Below are 19,727 nucleotides of genomic sequence, written 5' to 3'. Positions count from 1 at the left end.
CGGGGGTGGAAATAGAACATTATTGCAGCAGACAACTCTCTGCGATACAGTCACTATGTAAGGGATTCCCACTAACATCCCGCAGCAAGCTTCATTGTTCAAAATTAAATAACTACCGTTTGCAAGCAGCGTGAAAGATGGCGTAATCACTGGCACTGGGATACCTTTCAGGACGCAGGCCAAATTTGGAGCTTGTACATTGCATGCACCGTGTAACTGAATGTGCCTACATACTACAGAGTGATCAGGTGTCGTTGTACATTCCTCACCCGTCAGATAAACCTCAGTACCGTCCCTTGTACATCTATACATAAAAGGGAGGGACCAAATCTCATGTATGAAAGCGGTGCCCAGCTGTTCATATCTACCCAGAGCATAGTGTTTCATACAGGACGTAAACTTGAAAAGCGCGAACGGGAGAGTGATCAACCCATGTAATAACTACACGGCTGTATCCAATTCCGCTACAGAGAAAGGTAAAGGTTCTAATTTTTCAATATGTAACAATGATTATGTAGCATCTTTCATGGACATGAACTGCTGTTTTTCAGTAAGGTTAAAGGGAAGAAATAAAGATGTTGTATTCAAATAGTCCCAGGGGACCTTCCCTGCCTTTAACGTTTGTAATGTCCATGCAAACTGCATAACAGAACGCAACTGGTTTTGACCATGATACAATACAGACACATCATCATGCACAATATCAACAATTGAAGAAACAATATTGTCCAATGTATAAATACGGAAAGAAAGAGTGCTAATGCTGTTATCAATAACTGCTAATACCTTTTCCATATTAGCATGATCAATAGCTCTCAATCGTGACGCTGCCTCTATTTGCGACAGTTTCCATACTTCGTTGTAAATAGCATACGCCCACCTTTTGGATCTGCCACCCACAGGACCTTTAACAAAATCATTCAAATCTATTTTGTCATGTAATCTTGATAAATTAACTTTGACAGATGCCAAGGTGGAATGTCGCAGCCAGGATTGACATAACTTTCCTACAGAGTATGTAGTTACGGTATGTGACGACTCAAACCGAGGGTCCACTCGTTGCTGAGTATACCCCGGTTTCAGACCTAGAAAACGACGTTGACATGTATCTGAACTGCTTTGCCAAACTAACCATCCATCACTACTAAATTTCAAAATATTGAAAGATGTATTAGAAATCAATGACTGCAAAGCAGGAAGGGACAGATCCGTGTGGTAATCCCACTTGGGGTAAGCACCCAGATCCGGCACAGAAGGTGACTTTAGTTGTTTAGAAGTGGCCAATCCGAAACAGGTGGTTCGGAAGATGGTTGAATTTAAAAACAACATATGATTTGGTACAAGACAGGCACGATGCAAAGCTTCAGTTCCCTGAACCTGCCACGGTTTGGAACCCCAAACCGATTTAAGATCAATAGTAGCCTTCCATAGATCATAACCTTTGATTGACAACTCGTCCATAAAGGACTTAGAATAAAGTAACTTGGTGTGTGTGAGTCTAACCTTTGTGGCAGACTGAGGCATAACCTTAAAATAAAAGGAAGCCGGGTTGGAAACACTGATATCAGTATAATAAGTATACTTATCAACTAATGTAGGTGAACTGCCGATAGAGGGAGTGGGACAGTGTTCCCATTGGGTAAAATTTACAAAATTACGAAAAGTGTTTGCTTTATGCAGAAAGTGATTGCCATAATGTTGAAAACAATATTGTTCCGCATAATTAGCCGCATGTTCATATAAATCTTCAGCATCAAAAGCGGCATAATATTTCAAATCTGAAAACAGTGCTTCAATGGCGTGAACATCCCAATCATCAGAACGTATGTTTTGCTTAACCACATCACCCATAGAAACACGAAATACATTAGGTACAATATTTTCTTTAGGTGTTTGGAGTAATATCTGTAGTGGAAACATAAAAAGATGGAATATATACGTTAGTTATTTATTTGAGTAAAGATAAATTAGTGTTTTAGTTTAATTTGGCAGTTTAGTTAGAAAATAATATTTACTTAGGTTTTTAGAATAGTAGTAGGATGTAGGTTTCTTCTGTTTAGCAGAGTTTCTTCTTCGTTCAATGCTTTGGTTTAAGGCACAGTAGAAGACTTGTTTTAATTGGTTTATATAGTGGTTTTAAATTGTTTCTTGAATGTTATTGGTTGTTTTCTGTATGTGGCCTTTCTATTGGATGGTTTGAATTATTTTTAGTTAATTGGTTTCCTTTTATGGAAAATGCTAAGTAAGAGTATATTTAGTTTTAATGGAGGAGAGTTTTAAATCATTATATATAAAAAGATTGTTTATAATGTGTAGTAATTTTATTTAAATGTGTTCGAAATGCCAATGTGATAATTAGTTCAGTGTTTTTTTATTATGTTGTTAAATATTGAGATCGCTATAAATGTTATGTTTATGTTTAAGTAGAATCTAATTTGAAAATGTATGTTTTGGGAAAATATTGTCTTTATGTTGTTGAAAGTATTGGTTTTATTAGTATTAGAATTGTCGATATATTTTAAAAAAACGATATTATTGATGTCTATATTTTGGTTATCGATATTTGTGACATGTGTCATATTTATTAACTCATGTCGATATTTAGTATTGCGATATTAATGTGTGCGATATTTGTGTGATCGATATAATTGTATTACGATATTGTAGTGTCGATATTAGTGTCGTTTTTTAAATAAGTATACAATGTCGATATTTTTGATGTCGATATATTTGATGCGATATTTGTGTAGTTCGATAATGTGTCTGTCGATAATATGTCAGAGATCCCTCTATTTTATATGAAAGAACTGCATACCAAGGATTTAAGTAGTTTGTGGGAAAGGTGATGATGTAACCATGAATTATTAGGGATAAAGTACCCCCTGCCATACATGATAAGGATATTGCGAGCCACCTTGGAGTTCCATGACACTATAAAGGTACTCCACCCTTGGCCTTTGCAAAAACTAACAAAAAAGATACTAACTTGAAAAAAAGATGATAACAAAGTAGTTGTCCTAAAACGTTGAGTAAATATAAAAAAGCAGAAGAAAATTGAGTCTTCTAAGAATGTAACACTTTTCCTATTCTTACTCAGTAAGCTGTGCATGATGGGAGATGGCAGCTGCCATGGTTCTTAAAGTGGAAGGGTCAGAACTTCCCTCATTCTCAATCTAAGAAGCACTATTTTCTTTTCTTTTAAAACACATGATCAGCCTTGTGTTTTCAGTCAATTACACTTCATTATGATTCGCTTAGCTAACTGGATTATAAGGAACAAAAATGGCTGAAAATGTTGCCTCCTAGAGGCATGATATCTTGTTAAGTCTTCTTTCAAAATTAAAAACATGAATATTTAAAAATGTGATTCAGTCTCCCATCTATGCACAGAGATATCCCACTGTTTCTGAATTCTGAGCCAAATACATGCTGGAGAAAATATAGTTCAGATGTCTTAACCACATCTTTAGAACGAAGCCTACAAGACCGCGCCGTTGTGAGACGTATTGTGGCTTATCAAAAACATACAGGGGCTTTGAACCCGCCTAGTGCTTTTCATTGGTTAGCTTTCCTTGTCACTTACATTTGGCTGCTTCTGAATCTGCACATTGAATTAAATTTTTATTTATCGATCCAACTCGGATCAGTTACTACAAAGAAACAGAAAATCACCAAGTCATTTTGTGGGTGTGTGCATACCTGCTCCGCTCGCCTACAAAATGACGAGGGCGCCCGCATCAAAGGCCCTTTTAAAAAAATCATTAGCCATGCTGCACTGCCTCGGGGATGGCGTGTAGCGTTGTTACGAGCAAACTACAAGGCTAACAGGTATCAAAGGTAAGATCTATTGTCTTTGCCAATGCGTGTTTTCTATATGTAGGATATGAAGTATTTGAGTCTCAACCCATACCCTCTGTGTGGTAGGTTTTGACGTGTTGCCTGTATCTCATCCCAATGCCTGTGTGACCTGGGATTTGAGTTATTTCCCCGATTCACACTATGTTGCCTATATGATATGGGAATGACATTTTTTTGTCTCAATCCCACCCTAATACTTTATAGGGGAAGGGAGGTAGGGATTGGGTGCACCAGCCAGGCGAGGGAAAATTAGGTACAAGACTTGAGCAGATTAGGCTCAAAAGGGTGCAAACAGAGAAAATAAGTAAAAAGGTTTGATTCGTAGCGTGCACAGTCCAAAAATTATCAATATCAAAAAGTTCAACCTTTACAATCATCAAGTCAAATTTGCAGCCTTTACTAACACCCCCCAACACTTCCAATAACGTAATCAACAGTAATTACCTTTCTGGCTAGGAGGTCTTTCTTTGCATGCCTTCGAGGTGTTTTGTGATTTACTTCTCACTTTGGGTAAATCTTGAGATTGTGACCTGCAAAACATATGCATCCATTTTTCAAGAAGAGATTTAACTAGGTTTGCAAGTGTCAATGTCGGCCCGATAGCACAGTGGGAGTAGTGTCCATGGTAGATAAATGGATCAAAAGTTCAATTGAGGGCCAGGTCAGAATAAAAGAAATATAAAGTTAGTTATTAGGAATTGCACAGACACAATCAGTGTAAAGTCAGCCTTATAATTTTTGATTTCAAAATAATCTTTATAGATTTTCATACAAAAATAACGACAAAGTAAACTATAATTGTTACAGCCAGAGCCATTAAAAGATAAAATGCACAAAGAAAATGGACCCAGAAAAAAAATGAAATGGAATTATAATCATATAAGGATCACAATGTCGTTTGAGAAGGAAAAATGCAGTATTACAAACATTTATGATGAACCTTCCACAGGTTTTCACGTAAATGAATTAATAGCATCAATACTAAGAAAGAAAGGAGCTACAAATTAAAAAGTCATAACAAGGAAGCAGAAAGGCAAGAGGGCAGATTGTCTCGCTCGAGCCATATGTGATGTTCGCACTGACGTGATTAAAAATTCTGCCATATCGGTTTCTAAGATGTAAAGCAAGGACTACCAGCTCAACGGAGTTTGGTGACAGCAAAGAAGTCATCTAAGGATTTCCACATAGGATTTCTAGGGCGACTGTTGCAGGGCAACATTACCAGCCACTCTGATGTGTGATATCCAGTTTAACCAGGCTGTAAATGAAGCTTTGTGAGTGGCTTTCCAGTTAGAGGTAATCGATTTAACTGCAGCCGTCAACAAGAGATCGAGTAGGATACGATCAGCAGGGCATCTAATGTTTAAGTCAAGGAATCCATTGATAAGAAAGCAGAATTCTTTCTTGGGGCATATATTAAAGAGCTTAGAGATAATGGAGAAGACACTGTCCCAGAAAGATCTCACTGATTTGCAATGAAAGATTAGGTGGGCAAGATCTCTGGTTTCTTCCTTACAATTCCAACATGTAAGGCTTTCTAAAAATTTCAGGGTGCGTAGGCGGGGAACAACGTTTACAACGCAACTTTTACAACGCACTACACTTACAACGCATTTTTTACAACGCAACATCCACTACAACGCATTCCATTACATAGCATGACACTACAACGCATTTTTAAAAACTACCTTTACAACGCATTCCATTACATCGCATACTACCTTTACAACGCTTACTTAGAAATTGCATCCGAGTCCCCAGAGAAGCTGTGCCATAGGGTATGGAAGTCCGACAGGATTGCGTCCCATTCCGCCACCACCGGCTGCTTTCTAATGCCTAGTGTGTCTTTGCGCCACAGCGCTATGCTCTCAGCCTATGCCCAACATAATAACGACTGGTACCAGGATTTTACTGGGGGTCCTCCGGGGATTTCCACTGTCTCATAAGTAGGCGTTTGGCTACTATTAGCCCTAGGTCTGTGTAGTGGGATGTCACTTTGTGTCCCTGATACCATCAATTGCTTTCTCAGCATCAAGTGCTATCGCCACAGGGGGAGATGTGGATGTTTCTGCCCTTTCTAGGATAAGAAACAAGTGTTATCGTTGGACATATGTTTCATTAGGAATCCTACATGTGTATTACTTAATAATTGTGGTAGGAAGACATTTAGACATTTGGCAAATATTTGGGCGTATAGTTCACAACCTAAATTTAATAATGAGATGGGCCTATATTTTTTTGGTAGCAACATGTCTTTCCCTTCTTTGAGGATCACTTCGATGTTGACTTTTGGTGTGGTACCACTAATAATACCGGACGTTGCAAAGTGAATAAATAACTCTAACATGGTTAGTTAAAGTGACTGGTAGAACGTTTTATAAAATTTGGCAGTGAAGCCGTCAGGGCCAGGAGCTTTGTTCTCTTTCAGCGTACAACAGTAATGTCAAGCAAGGAAATTGGTTTGGATAAGAACGCTTTGTATTCTTCTGATAGGTGAAGGATTAGTAACTTGCTTAAATAGTCGATACATTGAGCAGGAGTTATCTTTTTAAAAGTCATAATATAGATGTTCATAAAACTGTCTAAAAGTGCCCAGAATTTTCGGAGGTTTGGTATGGGTTGTCGTTAATTGTGTTTATCTTTGTTTGGTTCTGCTTATGTTTAAGATATGAGGCCGGTATTTTTGCTAATTTTATTGGCTTCCCATAGTTTGAGACATTTAAATGTTTTAATCCATACACACCGGCCTTTTCTCCTAAATTTGATTGTACTTATATTTCTTGCTTGTGAGCACGGAACACGGAAAGGGTGCGCTTACTTAGATTCTTGATGTGTGTTAATTCAAGTTGCTTAATTTCTTCTTTGAGTTTCAGTAATAAAGCATTATTTGGTTTATTGATCTTCATATAAATTAAGGTGCCTCTCAGTGTTACCTTAAGAGCGTCCCAAAATGTCTGTATATTGGTCTGGTGAAGAGTTATCCATAATATATTTGGAATAAATTCCTCAATGTTCCTTATGTTGACCTGATCAGCCAAAACATCATTATTAAAACTCCCTATCTTAGTAGGGTCTTTAGGATTGGTGCCGGCAAGGAGTGTGCTAATGCAAGAGTGTTGAACCTAAAGTCCTAGGGTAGCTTGGCTCAAGTGGAAAGGCCTCATGCCAGCGTGTCATGTCGTGCTTGCATCACACTCATTTCACAATCCAACGTATCACCACCAAAAATGACGCTACACCAAATAATTAAAAAAGGTAGAAAAGCTTTATCTTTCCTTTTATCTTATTCTTTCTTTCTTACAAATAAAATTCAATCAGTTCTCATCTGCAATTCATTATGGTCCAATCATAACACTGTGACTAAATGGGCAGTACTATTCTACATTAGACCTGGTAGGAAATTAAATGCGTCACTTGGTGATTCAATCCAACACGGTAAATTCAATAGCACATTAAATAAAGTCACTAAACGTAGCGCTTCACATAGCATTTACAATGCGCTGGGAAATCAGGACATTACATAAAGCGCTGCACATAGCATTCTCCATGTACTTGAAATCTGGTTATTAATCTTAGCGCTGTTCACAGGATTCCTTAAGCGCTTGAATTTTAGTTACTAAGCATAGCACCTTTCACATTAGATCACTAGGCGCCCAAATTGCAGGTATTAAACTCAGCACGGTTCACATCAAATCTTTATGCGCTTCTTCCCCCAAATTGCAGGTATTAATCTCAGCGCTGTTCACATCAAATCTTTATGCGCTTATTCCCCCAAATTGCAGGTATTAAACTCAGCGCAGTTCACATCAAATCTTTATGCACTTATTCCCCCAAATTGCAGGTATTAATCTCAGCGCAGTTCACATCAAATCTTTATGCGCTTATTCCTGGCATTATGGGGATACATGAATCATTGCCTTTACATAAGCTCGAGGTGAGACTTCCCCGGGGAAGGCCGAATCCAGGGCCACTCCGGCCTTCCGCCCTCCTCCCCTGGGATCTCCTTACTTGTGGGCCGCCTTGAAGTCGTCAGGACCGGTGGAGGGCTCGCTCCTCAAAGAGCTCCTCCTGCCGGCGGTCACCACTCTCTCTCTGGTGACTGGGGGGGTAAAGTTGGAATCCGGCTGTGGGGTCGTCCCCGGCCTTAGCGGCTGACAGGAGGCGCACCCGCGGCCGTCTGACGCGACGCGGCCTGCAGGGGCGTGGCCTCCACAGCCAATTGAGCAACAGCGGGGGCGGTGTTCCGCAGTCCGCCCCCGGCACGTGATTGGGGAGATGCGGGCTTCAAGGCCAAACGCGGCCTTCTTTTATCCACTGACAGCTCCCTCAGCACTCCGGTCCGCACTGCGCCAACAACTTCAGTCACAGCGGGACCCCAATCTCCTCAGCGGGCCCCGCAGAGGTATGGCGCTACACTTCTCGGCCCCACAGGGATCAGGCGCTACACTTCTCGGCCCCACAGGGATCAGGCGCTACACTTCTTGGCCCCATAGGGATCAGGTGCTACACTTCTTGGCCCCACAGGGATCAGGCGCTACACTTCTTGGCCCCACAGAAATCAGGCGGGCCGGCTAAGAGGTGGCAGGCCACACGCCAGTGGCGTCAAAGGATGGAGGAGTCCCAGGCAAAGTCAGGAAAGCCAGTAATAAACAGTCTAATCCCCTGTCCTCTTCAGGAGTCCTGGCTAGATGGGGAGCTCCCGAGCTTGATGTGATCCCACGGTTAGTGGCTGAGGGCAGGGTCAGGTCAAGAGGCAGGGGGGTGGTGTCAGCCAAGGGGGAAGAAAAAGCAGGCCCTTAGATCTGTCAGTTTCACTCCCTAGCGCACCCACCTCCCCCACTCAGGTGCCTTACTCCTAACTACCTCACGTCAGCTTCCAACACCCCAAAATGGCCGACCACCTCACCTCTATTTATAGCCTGGGCCCTCACTGGCCAGACTGGCCCAGAAAGTCCTGGAACCTCTCATGTCAGTCTATGGCCCAGGTTCTGAGGTGACAGTTAGGCCACCATTTTGTGTAAGAGCTCTCTCCCTCCCTCCATTTTAGAGAAGCACCTTGCGCCTCACTCTCAATCAGTGAAAATGGGGCGCCCAGGGCCTCTACGTCAACACCAAAAAGAAGCTAGTGGACAGAAAAATGAGAGGGTAAAGGGAAAAAAAATGAGGAGGGAACAGCCAAAGGGCTGGCAGGTCTAACAAAGAGTAATCAGAAATATTAGATAGGTGAATCCGGCGAGGGCAGGTTGGCCTATGAGCGCTTAAAGTTTGGGTTGGACTATTTTTCTGCCAGCTTGGTGGGCAGTCTTTCTCCCAGCAATGTTTTTTTTAAAGTATTCTAGCCAACACTTTAATTGTTCTAAATGAAGAAGGTATACATTTAGACATTTGTAAGTGTGCTGCCAAAGTGTAACTAGATTTGCACTTTTTTTCCTGTTTGGAGAACTCCCTTCTCCTACACCCTCACCAATTTTTGGGGCAGTTTGCCCCCAGTTCCCACTATGGTTGCGGAATTAAAGCTGGCCTTCTCTGGAGTAAATTTCAGACTCTATCCGGGGTGGGGTGTGTTCAAAAGGTTAGACAGATACTCCATCTTAGAACACCCACAATCCACATCTCAGTGCGAATTTGCTGACCTTCCAGCAGCTCAACCATTTGATGAACTAACATCTGGTCTATTTGGGACAGGTATTCCAATCCAGGTGTGCAGTTCTGGGGTGTGACAGGTATTGGCATCCACACATTTCCATCCATGCCAGTCTGAGTTGCAACTTGAGGTCCTGGATGACCTTGGAAGCCATAGCCAGGCTGACCTCGTGGACCTCTAGGCTCTTATTGTTAAAAGTGGCACTCTGGCACACAATAGAACGCTTTTCCTCCAATTTCAGCCAGGGTGGTGACGGAGATCCATTACTGTACATATCCTCATTTACAGGCTAGTTCAAAGAAAGTCCGAGTAATGTTGTAAACTGTTCTAATGTGGAGTGTACCAGAATAGGACTGTGAGAATGTGGTTGCAATGAAATATACTTCCAATCAAGCGACGAAAGTGTTGTTTGCAATGGATATCTTAGTTGTTTAAGAAAGTTATCTCATGATCCAGTTGGGGATTGGAGTTTAGAGACCAATGTTCCGTAGGGCTCTTGTTGCAAGTAGTGTCAGTGTGGCTTGCATTGTCACTGGGAGATAGATATTATTGGGGGCTTCAGATATCTCTAATATGATGTCAAACAAGATTATTGAACCTCTACCGCTCAAAGCCAGCCAGGTCCCACAGACTCTCCAGTATATCTATGGGGTATAGTGAGGAAAAACCGTAGCGACAGAGCAGTACATATGATGGAATATGAGCGGTGATGTGCCTGCCAGGTTTCCAGTCAAGTACACACCATGTGTAGGTTCATATTGCAGGGTTAAATTAAATGAAAGCGTGTTATTTGTGCTCAAGATACCAGATCACCAAAAGGCGGTATATATCATTAGCAATAGTACCTCGGGAGAAAAAGAGTAAACAAACAACTTTGGTGAGGGGCTTGGTGGAAGTAAGGCCCCCCCAGAGAGATTCGGGCCGTACATTTCACTGGCAAAAGAGGTGCCCCCTGGCCACCATTTTAGGGTCAGGAAGACTTGTCAGCAACTTGGTTCAGAGTACAGATACAATTACAGGAGCATATGAAGAGATGGGCAAGTTGCCAACAGTACCTTAGTAGGGCAAGGTAGGCTGACGGTGGAGGGAGGCGCTCAGTAGTTAGTGTACGGGCGCGCCGATCGTTTCCAAGAGCAGTCGCCGACATTTTGAATTTGGTGCAATGCGGCGTGACATAAAGAAGAAACAAAGGCTCCCCAAGGGGTCAAATTGTTGTTTAGGACCTCATGTTCAATGCAGGGCCCCTTTCAATGTCTGGAAAAACTATTACCATGACAAAAGTAGGACGCCAAATCCGCATTATGCTCCGTGCTACAAGGAGAGATGGAGTCAGGCACCCATGCTCTCCTCCATCAAAGCCACGAGCCCAGTCAGCTCTATTATTAAAGGGGAATTTATGCCGAATGTACTTTAAACAGATCAAATGTTTTCCTGTACCACTTTTGAAGCTTTTTCTGACAGCATGTTAGCATCAATGAATTGTAAGCCAAATATCAGTTTGCACCCTCAAATCAGATGTAATATTTAGTAGCAGTACTAATGATTTCTAAGCAATTGTGATGTCATAAGAAGTCCCAGTGGCCACAATGGTGCTTTACAGATGGGACTTTATAGAACTTTTAATATACTGTTTAAATCTTCCCAACGTTTACAATACAGAAGAAGCAGTAGCAGTAAACTTCAAAATTTGCACCTTTGTGATCGAAAATCAGGATCAATACTAAAGGAAGGGATCAGGATAATAGAAACTAACAGGAAAAAATAAAAAGGGGAAGGAAGAGGAAAACACAGCGTTATCACACCCTCGGGTAACTGGTTTGCCCTTTATAAATCTCTTTTTCATTTCATTTCTTTTTATTAAAGCCAGAAAAAGCTAGGAACAAAAGGCAGTGGATTATGAAGACTCCTATGCCTTCATCACAGTCCTGTTTTTGTTTTCATGTGAACCGAAGGTCGGGTGGCAAAGGAGCCTTCATTAACATCTTTGTATCATTTTTAGGTTGCAGCCTACCAGACAGCGTAGCTGTATGGTTTGCTATAGACATCTTGGGGACTTTCAGAAAGTTGACTTATGGCATGCATTCCGCCTGTTGATTACCATTGGAGTTGTAGTTTGTAACTCACATTTTCTGGCTTTCTATTTGCTGGCTTTATTTTCTTTAGGCTGTCCACATTCAGTTTGTCCCTCCCGCTGCCTAAAGCTTGTTTACTGTATTTTTCCACGAACTGCCTTTCTGTAAACAGGCCTTTAAATCTTGTTCTTATTTTGTCACATTTGTTGTGCATTCAAAGAATGAGGTCAAATGTCAGGCGCTATCTTCAAAGGGTGCTTGTTTAATTTTCTTTTTTGGACTCCAAAGTGAGAGGATTTATGTGACAATCTTGCTGGATACTGGGGAAAGGAAAGAGTTTTTTCTAACACACGACAACATTTAAATGAACTGTGTAAGTATTTCAGAACATATTAGAATTAGGAACACAGATGAAGCACATTTTTTGTTATTTCTGAAGTGTGTCGGGAACAAATACTTTAATATGATCAGAACAAATTATTACACAAGGTGGTGCAATTTTCAGACATTTTCGTTTGTGCTCTGTATAGTTTTATTAGGAAAACTGTATGTCTGTGCAAATGTAATGGTTGTTTCAATTGAAAATGTATTGTTTGTAATGGCTGTGCACTACCATACCATGCATACTTCGCTCTCCGCCACTCCACTCTGCACCACTTCACTTCACATCACTGCACTCTACTCTGCACCATTCCACGCCACACCACTGCCCTCGGCACCACTCCACTCTATGCCACTCCACTCTGTCACTTCACGCTAGACCTCTCTACTCTACTCTGTATCACTTCACTCTTTGCCAATGCACTCTTCATCACACAGTCTACACCATTGCGCTCTTTGCCACTGGACTCTGCACCATTCCAGTCTAGGCCACACTAATCTACTCTGCACAACTCCACTCTATGCCACTGTACTTTACGCCACCCAACAACACTGTACTCTATGCCACTGCACTCTATGCCAATCCACTGCACACCACTTTAATCTACTCTGCACCACTGCACTCTATGCCACTTCACTCTACACCACTTTACTCTACGTCATTACACTCTATGCTGCTCGACACAATTGCACTCTATACTGCACTACTCCACTCTACGCCACTTCACTCTGCTCTGAAACAATCTACTCTACTCTACTGCACTCTACGCTACTCTACTGCACTCTACACCACTGCATTCAGACACTCTACTCTGAAACACTGCAATCTCCGTCTTTGAACTCTATGCCACTTTACTCTGCGCTACATCACTCTACGCAACTCCACTCTACACAACTGCAACTTATGCCCCTGCACCCTACTGTACTATACTTTACTCTGCACCACTCTATGCTACTCTATTCTGCACCACTCTATGCCACCCAACTCTACTCTGCACTCTATGCCACAGCACTATATGCAATTCGACTCCACTCTGCGACACTGCCCTCTGCATCACTCAACTCTACGCCACTCTACTCTGGGCGACTCCACTCTAATCTACACCATTGCATTCTATGACTCTGCATTGTGTGCTGCTGAATTCAATGCCATTGCAATCAATGCCACCTCATTCTATTCCACTATACTCTGCAACACTCAATCCCTACACCAGTACACTCCACTATATGCCAGTCCAGTGTATGCCACTCTACGCGACTCCACACTATGTCACTCCAATACACGACATTCTCTTCCACAATACTTTACTCCACTCTTCATCAGTCCACTCTACGACACTCTACCAAACTCCACGTGACTCTCCTCTACACCACTAACTGTTAGCCATGCTGAACAGCAGCCATGCCATTGTACACCATGGCAAAAACACACTGGCAAAGCCGATAGGTCTTGGATAGGCGAGACCTATTGGATTTGCCAATGCTTGTTAGGATATAGATAGGAATGAAGTACTATAATGAAGGGTCCCTTGCCACCTGAGCTTAATTTTAAAAGGAAGTAAAAAGAGGTCTATAAAGAAGGCAAGGAAAACTTCAATACTGCCCCATTTTGTTTATATGAGAAACAAGCATTGACAGAATGGGAATCCGAGGCTTGCTTTCGACTACTTGCATGTTGATCTTGGAGTCCTGGTAGTGTGCTGGGAGAGAGAACTGAATAGGAGGTGCATTCAGTGGCATAGCTAGATCCACTGCTACATGGGGCGGCCCCTAACTTTGCCTAATAATGCATGTGAGAGAAATAATGAGAGGGTGAGAAAAGGAAAACCACAGATGTGCAGCCAGATGTGGGACAGCGAGAGAGAGAGAGGGAGGGCAGTCAGCAGGATTGGCTTGGGGAATTAGGCATCTGGCTGATGCCCGAGACCTACTGCCGTAGCCAGCGGTGGGCCGTTTTTTAGGTCAAAGCCTACCAGACAGCACAGCTGTCTAAGTTGATAAAGACATCTTGAGGACATTCGGAAAGCTTCCCTGGGACTGCATTATGCTCATTGCTACCAATGGTTTTTTGAACTCACATTTGCTTCCATCTTCTGGCTTTATTTGTTTTAGGCTGTCCGGCTTCAGTTCATCTCCTGCAGAGCTCATGTTTACTGCTTCCTTCCACCAGTGTTCGATTTCTGTAAACAGGCCATTAAATCCTGTCCTTATCTTGTCACATTTGCTTTGCATTCGAAGAAGGAGGTCGCGTGTCAGGCTCTGTCTTCCTAGGGAGCTTGGTGTTTACCATTCTTTCTCTGACTTCAAAGTGATAGGAATTATGTAGCAATCATGCTAGCTATGGGGATGTGCTGGAGGAAGGATGTAGGATGTTATTTTTTTCTAGCACACATCAAAATTGAAATGTCTGTAAATGAACTGTGAAGATAATTAAGACTATATCAGCATTAGGAAATCACAAATGAAGCACATTTTTGCTGGATACTTTTATAAGTAAAACCATGTCTGTACAAATGTAATGATCATTTCAATTGAAGCTGTGTTGTCTGTAATGGCAGTGCGCTCCCACACCATGCAGACTCCACTTTACACCACTCCACTCTACTGCACTCTACTCCGCACCACTCCACTCCACTCTATGCCTCTCTACTCAATTCTGCAACACTATTCTCTATTGTACTCTGCACCATTGCACTCTTTGCCACAGTACTCTACACCACTCCAGTCTAGGCCACTCCACTCTACTCTGCACCACTCCACTCTACGCCACTCCACAACATTGCACTCTATGCCACTGCACTCTACTCTGTACTACTCCACTCTACGCCAATCCACTCTAAGCCACTCTAATCTACTCTGAACCACTGCACTCTGCACCACTGTACTCTATGCCACTGCACTCTACGCTGCACCACTCCACTCTACGCCACTCTACTCTCCACCACTCTACACTACGCCACCCAACTCTAACCACTGCACTCTACACCACTTTACTCAAAACCAATGCACTCTAGGCCACTGAACCTTTCCGCCACTCTACTCTGCACCACTGCACTCTACACCACTCTTTTCTACTCTGCACCACTGTACTCTATGCTACTGCTCTCTACTCCACACCACTGTACTCTGCGCCACTGCACTGTATGCCAATGAACTCTATGCCAATCTACAACTTTCTGTTCTACTCTGCAACACTGTACTCTATGCCACTGGTCTCTACGCCACTGTTCTCTATGCCACTCTACTCTACACCACTCTACTCTGAGCCACTGCACTCTACACCAAGACACTCCATTATACACAATTACACTCTATGATACTCTACTCTGCAACATTGCACTCTCCGCCACTTTACTCTGCACCAGTGCACTCTATACCCACTGTACTCTATGCCACTGCACTCTACTCTTCACCATTCTACTCCAGGGCACTGCAATGCACTGCTAATGACCTCACATATTACATCACTCATGACATGGTCAGTGACATCACAATTTGACATCACTGACATCATTCAGTGAGTGTAAGTATTTCCTAAGAATTTATGATTGTTAAACATATGTACCAAGCTAATCAAAAAGTTAAATTAGCATACTAGGTGTAATACTAATGAGTGATACTACTTCTAATATATATTATGTGAGTGGCTGTGTGACTCTGTGTATCCGTGTGTGAGTGGGTGTCTGAGTGGTTGTATAGGTATGTGAGTGGGTGTGTGAATGGCTGTATGGGTGTTAAGTGAATGTGTGAGTAGCTGTGTGGGTGAGTGAGTGGGTGGGTGTGTCAATGGCTGTATGGGTGAGTGAGTGGCTGTGTGAGTGGCCTATGGTGGGTGAGTGTGTGGCTGTCTGAATGGGTGTTTGGTTAAGTGAGCTGGTGTGTGAGTGGCTGTATTGGAGAATGAGTGTGTGAATGTCTGAATGAGTGAGTGAGCGGATGTGGGAGGGCCTATATGGATGTGTGAATGGGTATGTAAGTGGTTGTGTGGGTGTGTGAGTGCCTGTATGGGTGTGTGAGTGCTTGTATGGGTGAGTAACTGTGTTGAGAGGCTGTATGGGTAGGTGAGTAGATGTGTGAGTTGCTGGAAAGGTGAATAAGTAGGTGTGTCAGTAGCTGTATAGGTGAGTGTGGCTGTGTGAGTGGATGTATGGGTGAGTGCCTGGTGGTATGAGTGGCTGTATGGGTAAGTGGGTGGGTGTGTGAGTGGCTCTATGGATGAGTGAGTGGTTGTGTGAGTACTTGTATGGATCTGTGAATGGGTATGTGAATGGTTGTGTAGGTGTGTGAGTGGGTGGGTGTGGTTCTGTGGATAATGTCATCAGTAATGCCACTGGAGATGTCATCATGAGTGATGTAATGTGTGAGGTCAAAATCAGTGCATTGCAGAGACGTGCGTTATAGTTAACTCAGGTAAAAGTGAAATCTGAGACTAACTATAACGTCCTTGTAACCTCTGTTTTTTTCAGTGAATTTCTAAGGTTTTCCTTAAGGTTATTTGCTAACTATAACGTCCATGTAACATTTGTTTTTTTTTAGTGAATTTCTACAGTTTTCAATGTTATTTCCTAACTATAAAATCATTGTAACCTTTGGTTTTTTAAGTGAATTTCGAAGGTTTTTTCAATTTTATTTCCTAACTGTAACCTGTAACCTTTGAGTGAGTGTGTGATTGAGTGCATGAGTGTCTCCGTAGGTGTGTGAGTGTCTTAATGGGTATGTGAGTGGGTGTGTAAATGAGTAAGCGTCTGAGTGAGTCTGAGAATAGGAATGAGAGTGTTTGAGTGGGTTTGTCAGTTTGTGAGTGAGAGGGTCAGTAAGTGGGTGAGTGAGTCTCTGAATGGGTCCTTGAGAGGGTGTGTGAGTCTCTGAGTGGGTCTGTGAGTCAATTCAATAAAGACTTTATTTCGGTTTTGCTTCAAACCATAAAAGTATACATGTAAACATCACAGTTAAAAAGAAAAAGAAAAACAGATATAAAATTCCGTACAATAAATTCATAGTTAATAAAGTGCAAATGGCGCAAGGCATAGTATAGTCCATATAGGTTCCTGAGATAAATGTGGCAAAAAAACAGCCTCATTGGTCCATACAGTTTCTCAGTTTAACAGACAATTTTAAAAATTCAATTACATGGAGAACACTGTCACTGTGCAAAAGTTGTAAATACATAAGTGCTGGTCTGATCTGGTTAAAATTAAGTTTCTTTAAAAGAGCTACCAGATAGCGTATGCGCGGGTATTCATAAAATGTACATAAAAATATAAAATGCAGCATATCCTGTGGAGACTTTCCGTCGCAGCCACAGGGAGCTGCAGCCTTGTTAAAAATGTATTTTTTAGGTCTAATTAACAGATGATGAAAAATATTTAACCTAAACCTTGTCAGCAAGAACTTCTCATGGGAACTAAATGAGCCCATCAAATATGTCTCGCAAGTTTTTAACATGACATATTTCCTGATACTGGGTTTCAGGAGCTCCTCTCCCTCTCGTTGAGCCCTTCTCCCCATATAAAAGGCACGCTTAATTGCCTCCACATCCCCTTTTACAATCCCGCTTGGATTTTCAAACAACTCCAGACAACCAAGTCGAAAAAAACAGGATTTCAGATACTTTAACCAGGGGGTGCACATTGCCTTATCATGGGACAAAAGGTCCTTCACAATCAAGTGGGTTAGTGGAATATCCTGATTCAACCACAGTTTTGCCCAACAAGTCAAAGGGCGTAGAGAAAAGATGTCACATAAATATTGTGCCCCCAGTTCTTCATGTACTGCGAAGTTAGATGTGCCAATTGGAACACATAGAAGACGCTTCATAAAAGCATTTTCAGCCACCTGTAGCTGTTCACCAGCCACATAGCCCCATAATTCACTGCCGTAAACAGCAGTTGCCACTGATTTTGCATTATAAAGTTTCATCATGGCATTATTGGGCTTCTTCCCCAATTTCGTTGCAAAGTTAAAAATAGTAGCGTTAACCCTTGCCAGTTCCCCTTTCTTTTTAGCCAAATGGGGGCCCCAACTTAATTTAGTATCAAATTGGACCCCAAGATACGAGAACGATTTCGAAATGGGGATAGATACATCGTCTAGTTTAAATACAAAGTTCCTTTTTGGCTGTAGACCTACTTGCATAAAAAATTATTTAGAATTGTTGACCTTTAGGTCTCTGTCTGTCATAAACAATTTAAAAGCATTTAATAAGGCTTGGAGACCCTTCTCGGTTCTAGAGATTAAAACCGCATCATCTGCATATAAGAGAACAGGAATACCCCGCCTACCAACTCTGGGACAGTCAGCCTGTACCTTTTGTAAAACGGTATCTAACTCGTTAATATAAAAATTAAAAAGAAAGGGGGCAAGAATACAACCTTGTCGCACACCCTTCTTAATGTCAAAATTACCAGTGGTACACAGATCCGACGAGAACCTAACATTAGCACTAGTGTTACTATGTAGGTCTACCAAAAAATTAACAATCCCACTATCCACACCCTTCTCCCTCATGGGCTGCCACAGCCTTCCCCTGTTAACACAGTCAAAGGCTGATGACAGATCCATGAAGGCGAGATGGACAGTGCCCTTCTGAACGACAGTGTATTTACTTAATATTAAGAAAAGATTAAGGCACTGGGTTATAGTGGAACGACCACTGCAGAAGCCATACTGGGAAATAGACATGATGTTGTTTTCTAACGCCCAGTTTGACAATCTCTGCAGCAGTATTCTCCCCACAATTTTGACCATAGAGTCAATTAATGAAATTGGCCTATAACAAAAGGGGCTACCCCTATCCCCCTTCTTGAAGACAGGGACAATCGTTGAAACTCCCCATGAGGGGGGACAGCCAATTTCAGCAGCAGCGTTAAAAACAGACTCTAAAATGGGAGCCCAGAAACTTGGTTCAGACTTATATAAGTCTGGTGGGATCCCATCAGGGCCAGGAGCTTTCCTGGCTGTTAGTCCCACTATGCCCTCCATAACCTCGCCTCTATCAAATGTAAGAATTCCACCATCATTACCAGGGTGCAGATTTACATTTTCAGTCACCACACAACTATACAATTGTTTGAAGTGTGATTCCCATTCTTCCTTTTTTATGCAGCATTCTAGACCATCACCCGGGTCCTGGACCAGAAATGTTTTTTTTACTACCGTCCAGAATCTAGAGCTACATTTTAAAGTAGAGGGATCAAGAATCTCATCCCACGCCTCCACTCTTAACAACTCCTTGCGTAAAGCAATGGCAGACTTATATTCTTTATGACACAACTTAACATTCGTTTTTATTCTAGGATTAGCTGCCAAGGCTATCCTTAGATTACGTGCTGCCTTGGAGCAAGCATGATTAAACCATCTCGGGCCCTCATCCTCTATGGTCTTTATTGGGACCGCCATCAACTCAGACACCTTCTCCGTCAAGCTTTGAAAAGCACCAAGAACCTGATTCGGGTCTGCCCCTTCTTCAATACAGTTCTTAATGTCCTGCGTGCAATTGTCCCTATTATTTTTATATAATAGGTCAGGAGTAATCGTTGCCCATCTGAGGCGCCGTCTCCCATTGATTGTGCTCAACCTGCCATTGAAGCATTTCCGATCTTCTTTAATTGTCCAGGGACCCTTCAGGTGAACAGTGAGTGGGTTATGATCACTGAATTCACTTTGTTCGATAGTAAAAGAGTCCACAAATGACTGCATAGGCAAAGAAAGTAACACATAATCAATAAAAGTACCCCTCCCATGGCCTTTAAAGGTTGGGGTATCAAAACACT

General features: G+C 42.1%; 1 protein-coding gene across 1 annotated transcript in view; it reads right to left on the bottom strand.

Annotated features, from left to right (window-relative positions):
• FAM216A (family with sequence similarity 216 member A) overlaps positions 1–19,727 on the bottom strand; it is a 216,517-nt gene that overhangs the window by 64,171 nt on the left and 132,619 nt on the right. The window contains exon 6 of the mRNA XM_085633930.1: positions 4,303–4,388. Within this exon, the coding sequence (XP_085490056.1) occupies positions 4,303–4,388 (86 nt within the window). The remainder of the gene's footprint in view (positions 1–4,302; positions 4,389–19,727) is intronic.

The sequence above is a fragment of the Triturus cristatus genome, chromosome 11 (genome assembly GCF_964204655.1).
Source record: "Triturus cristatus chromosome 11, aTriCri1.1, whole genome shotgun sequence".
Classification (NCBI taxonomy): Eukaryota; Metazoa; Chordata; class Amphibia; order Caudata; family Salamandridae; genus Triturus; species Triturus cristatus.
This window is presented reverse-complemented; position numbering and strand designations above follow the sequence as displayed.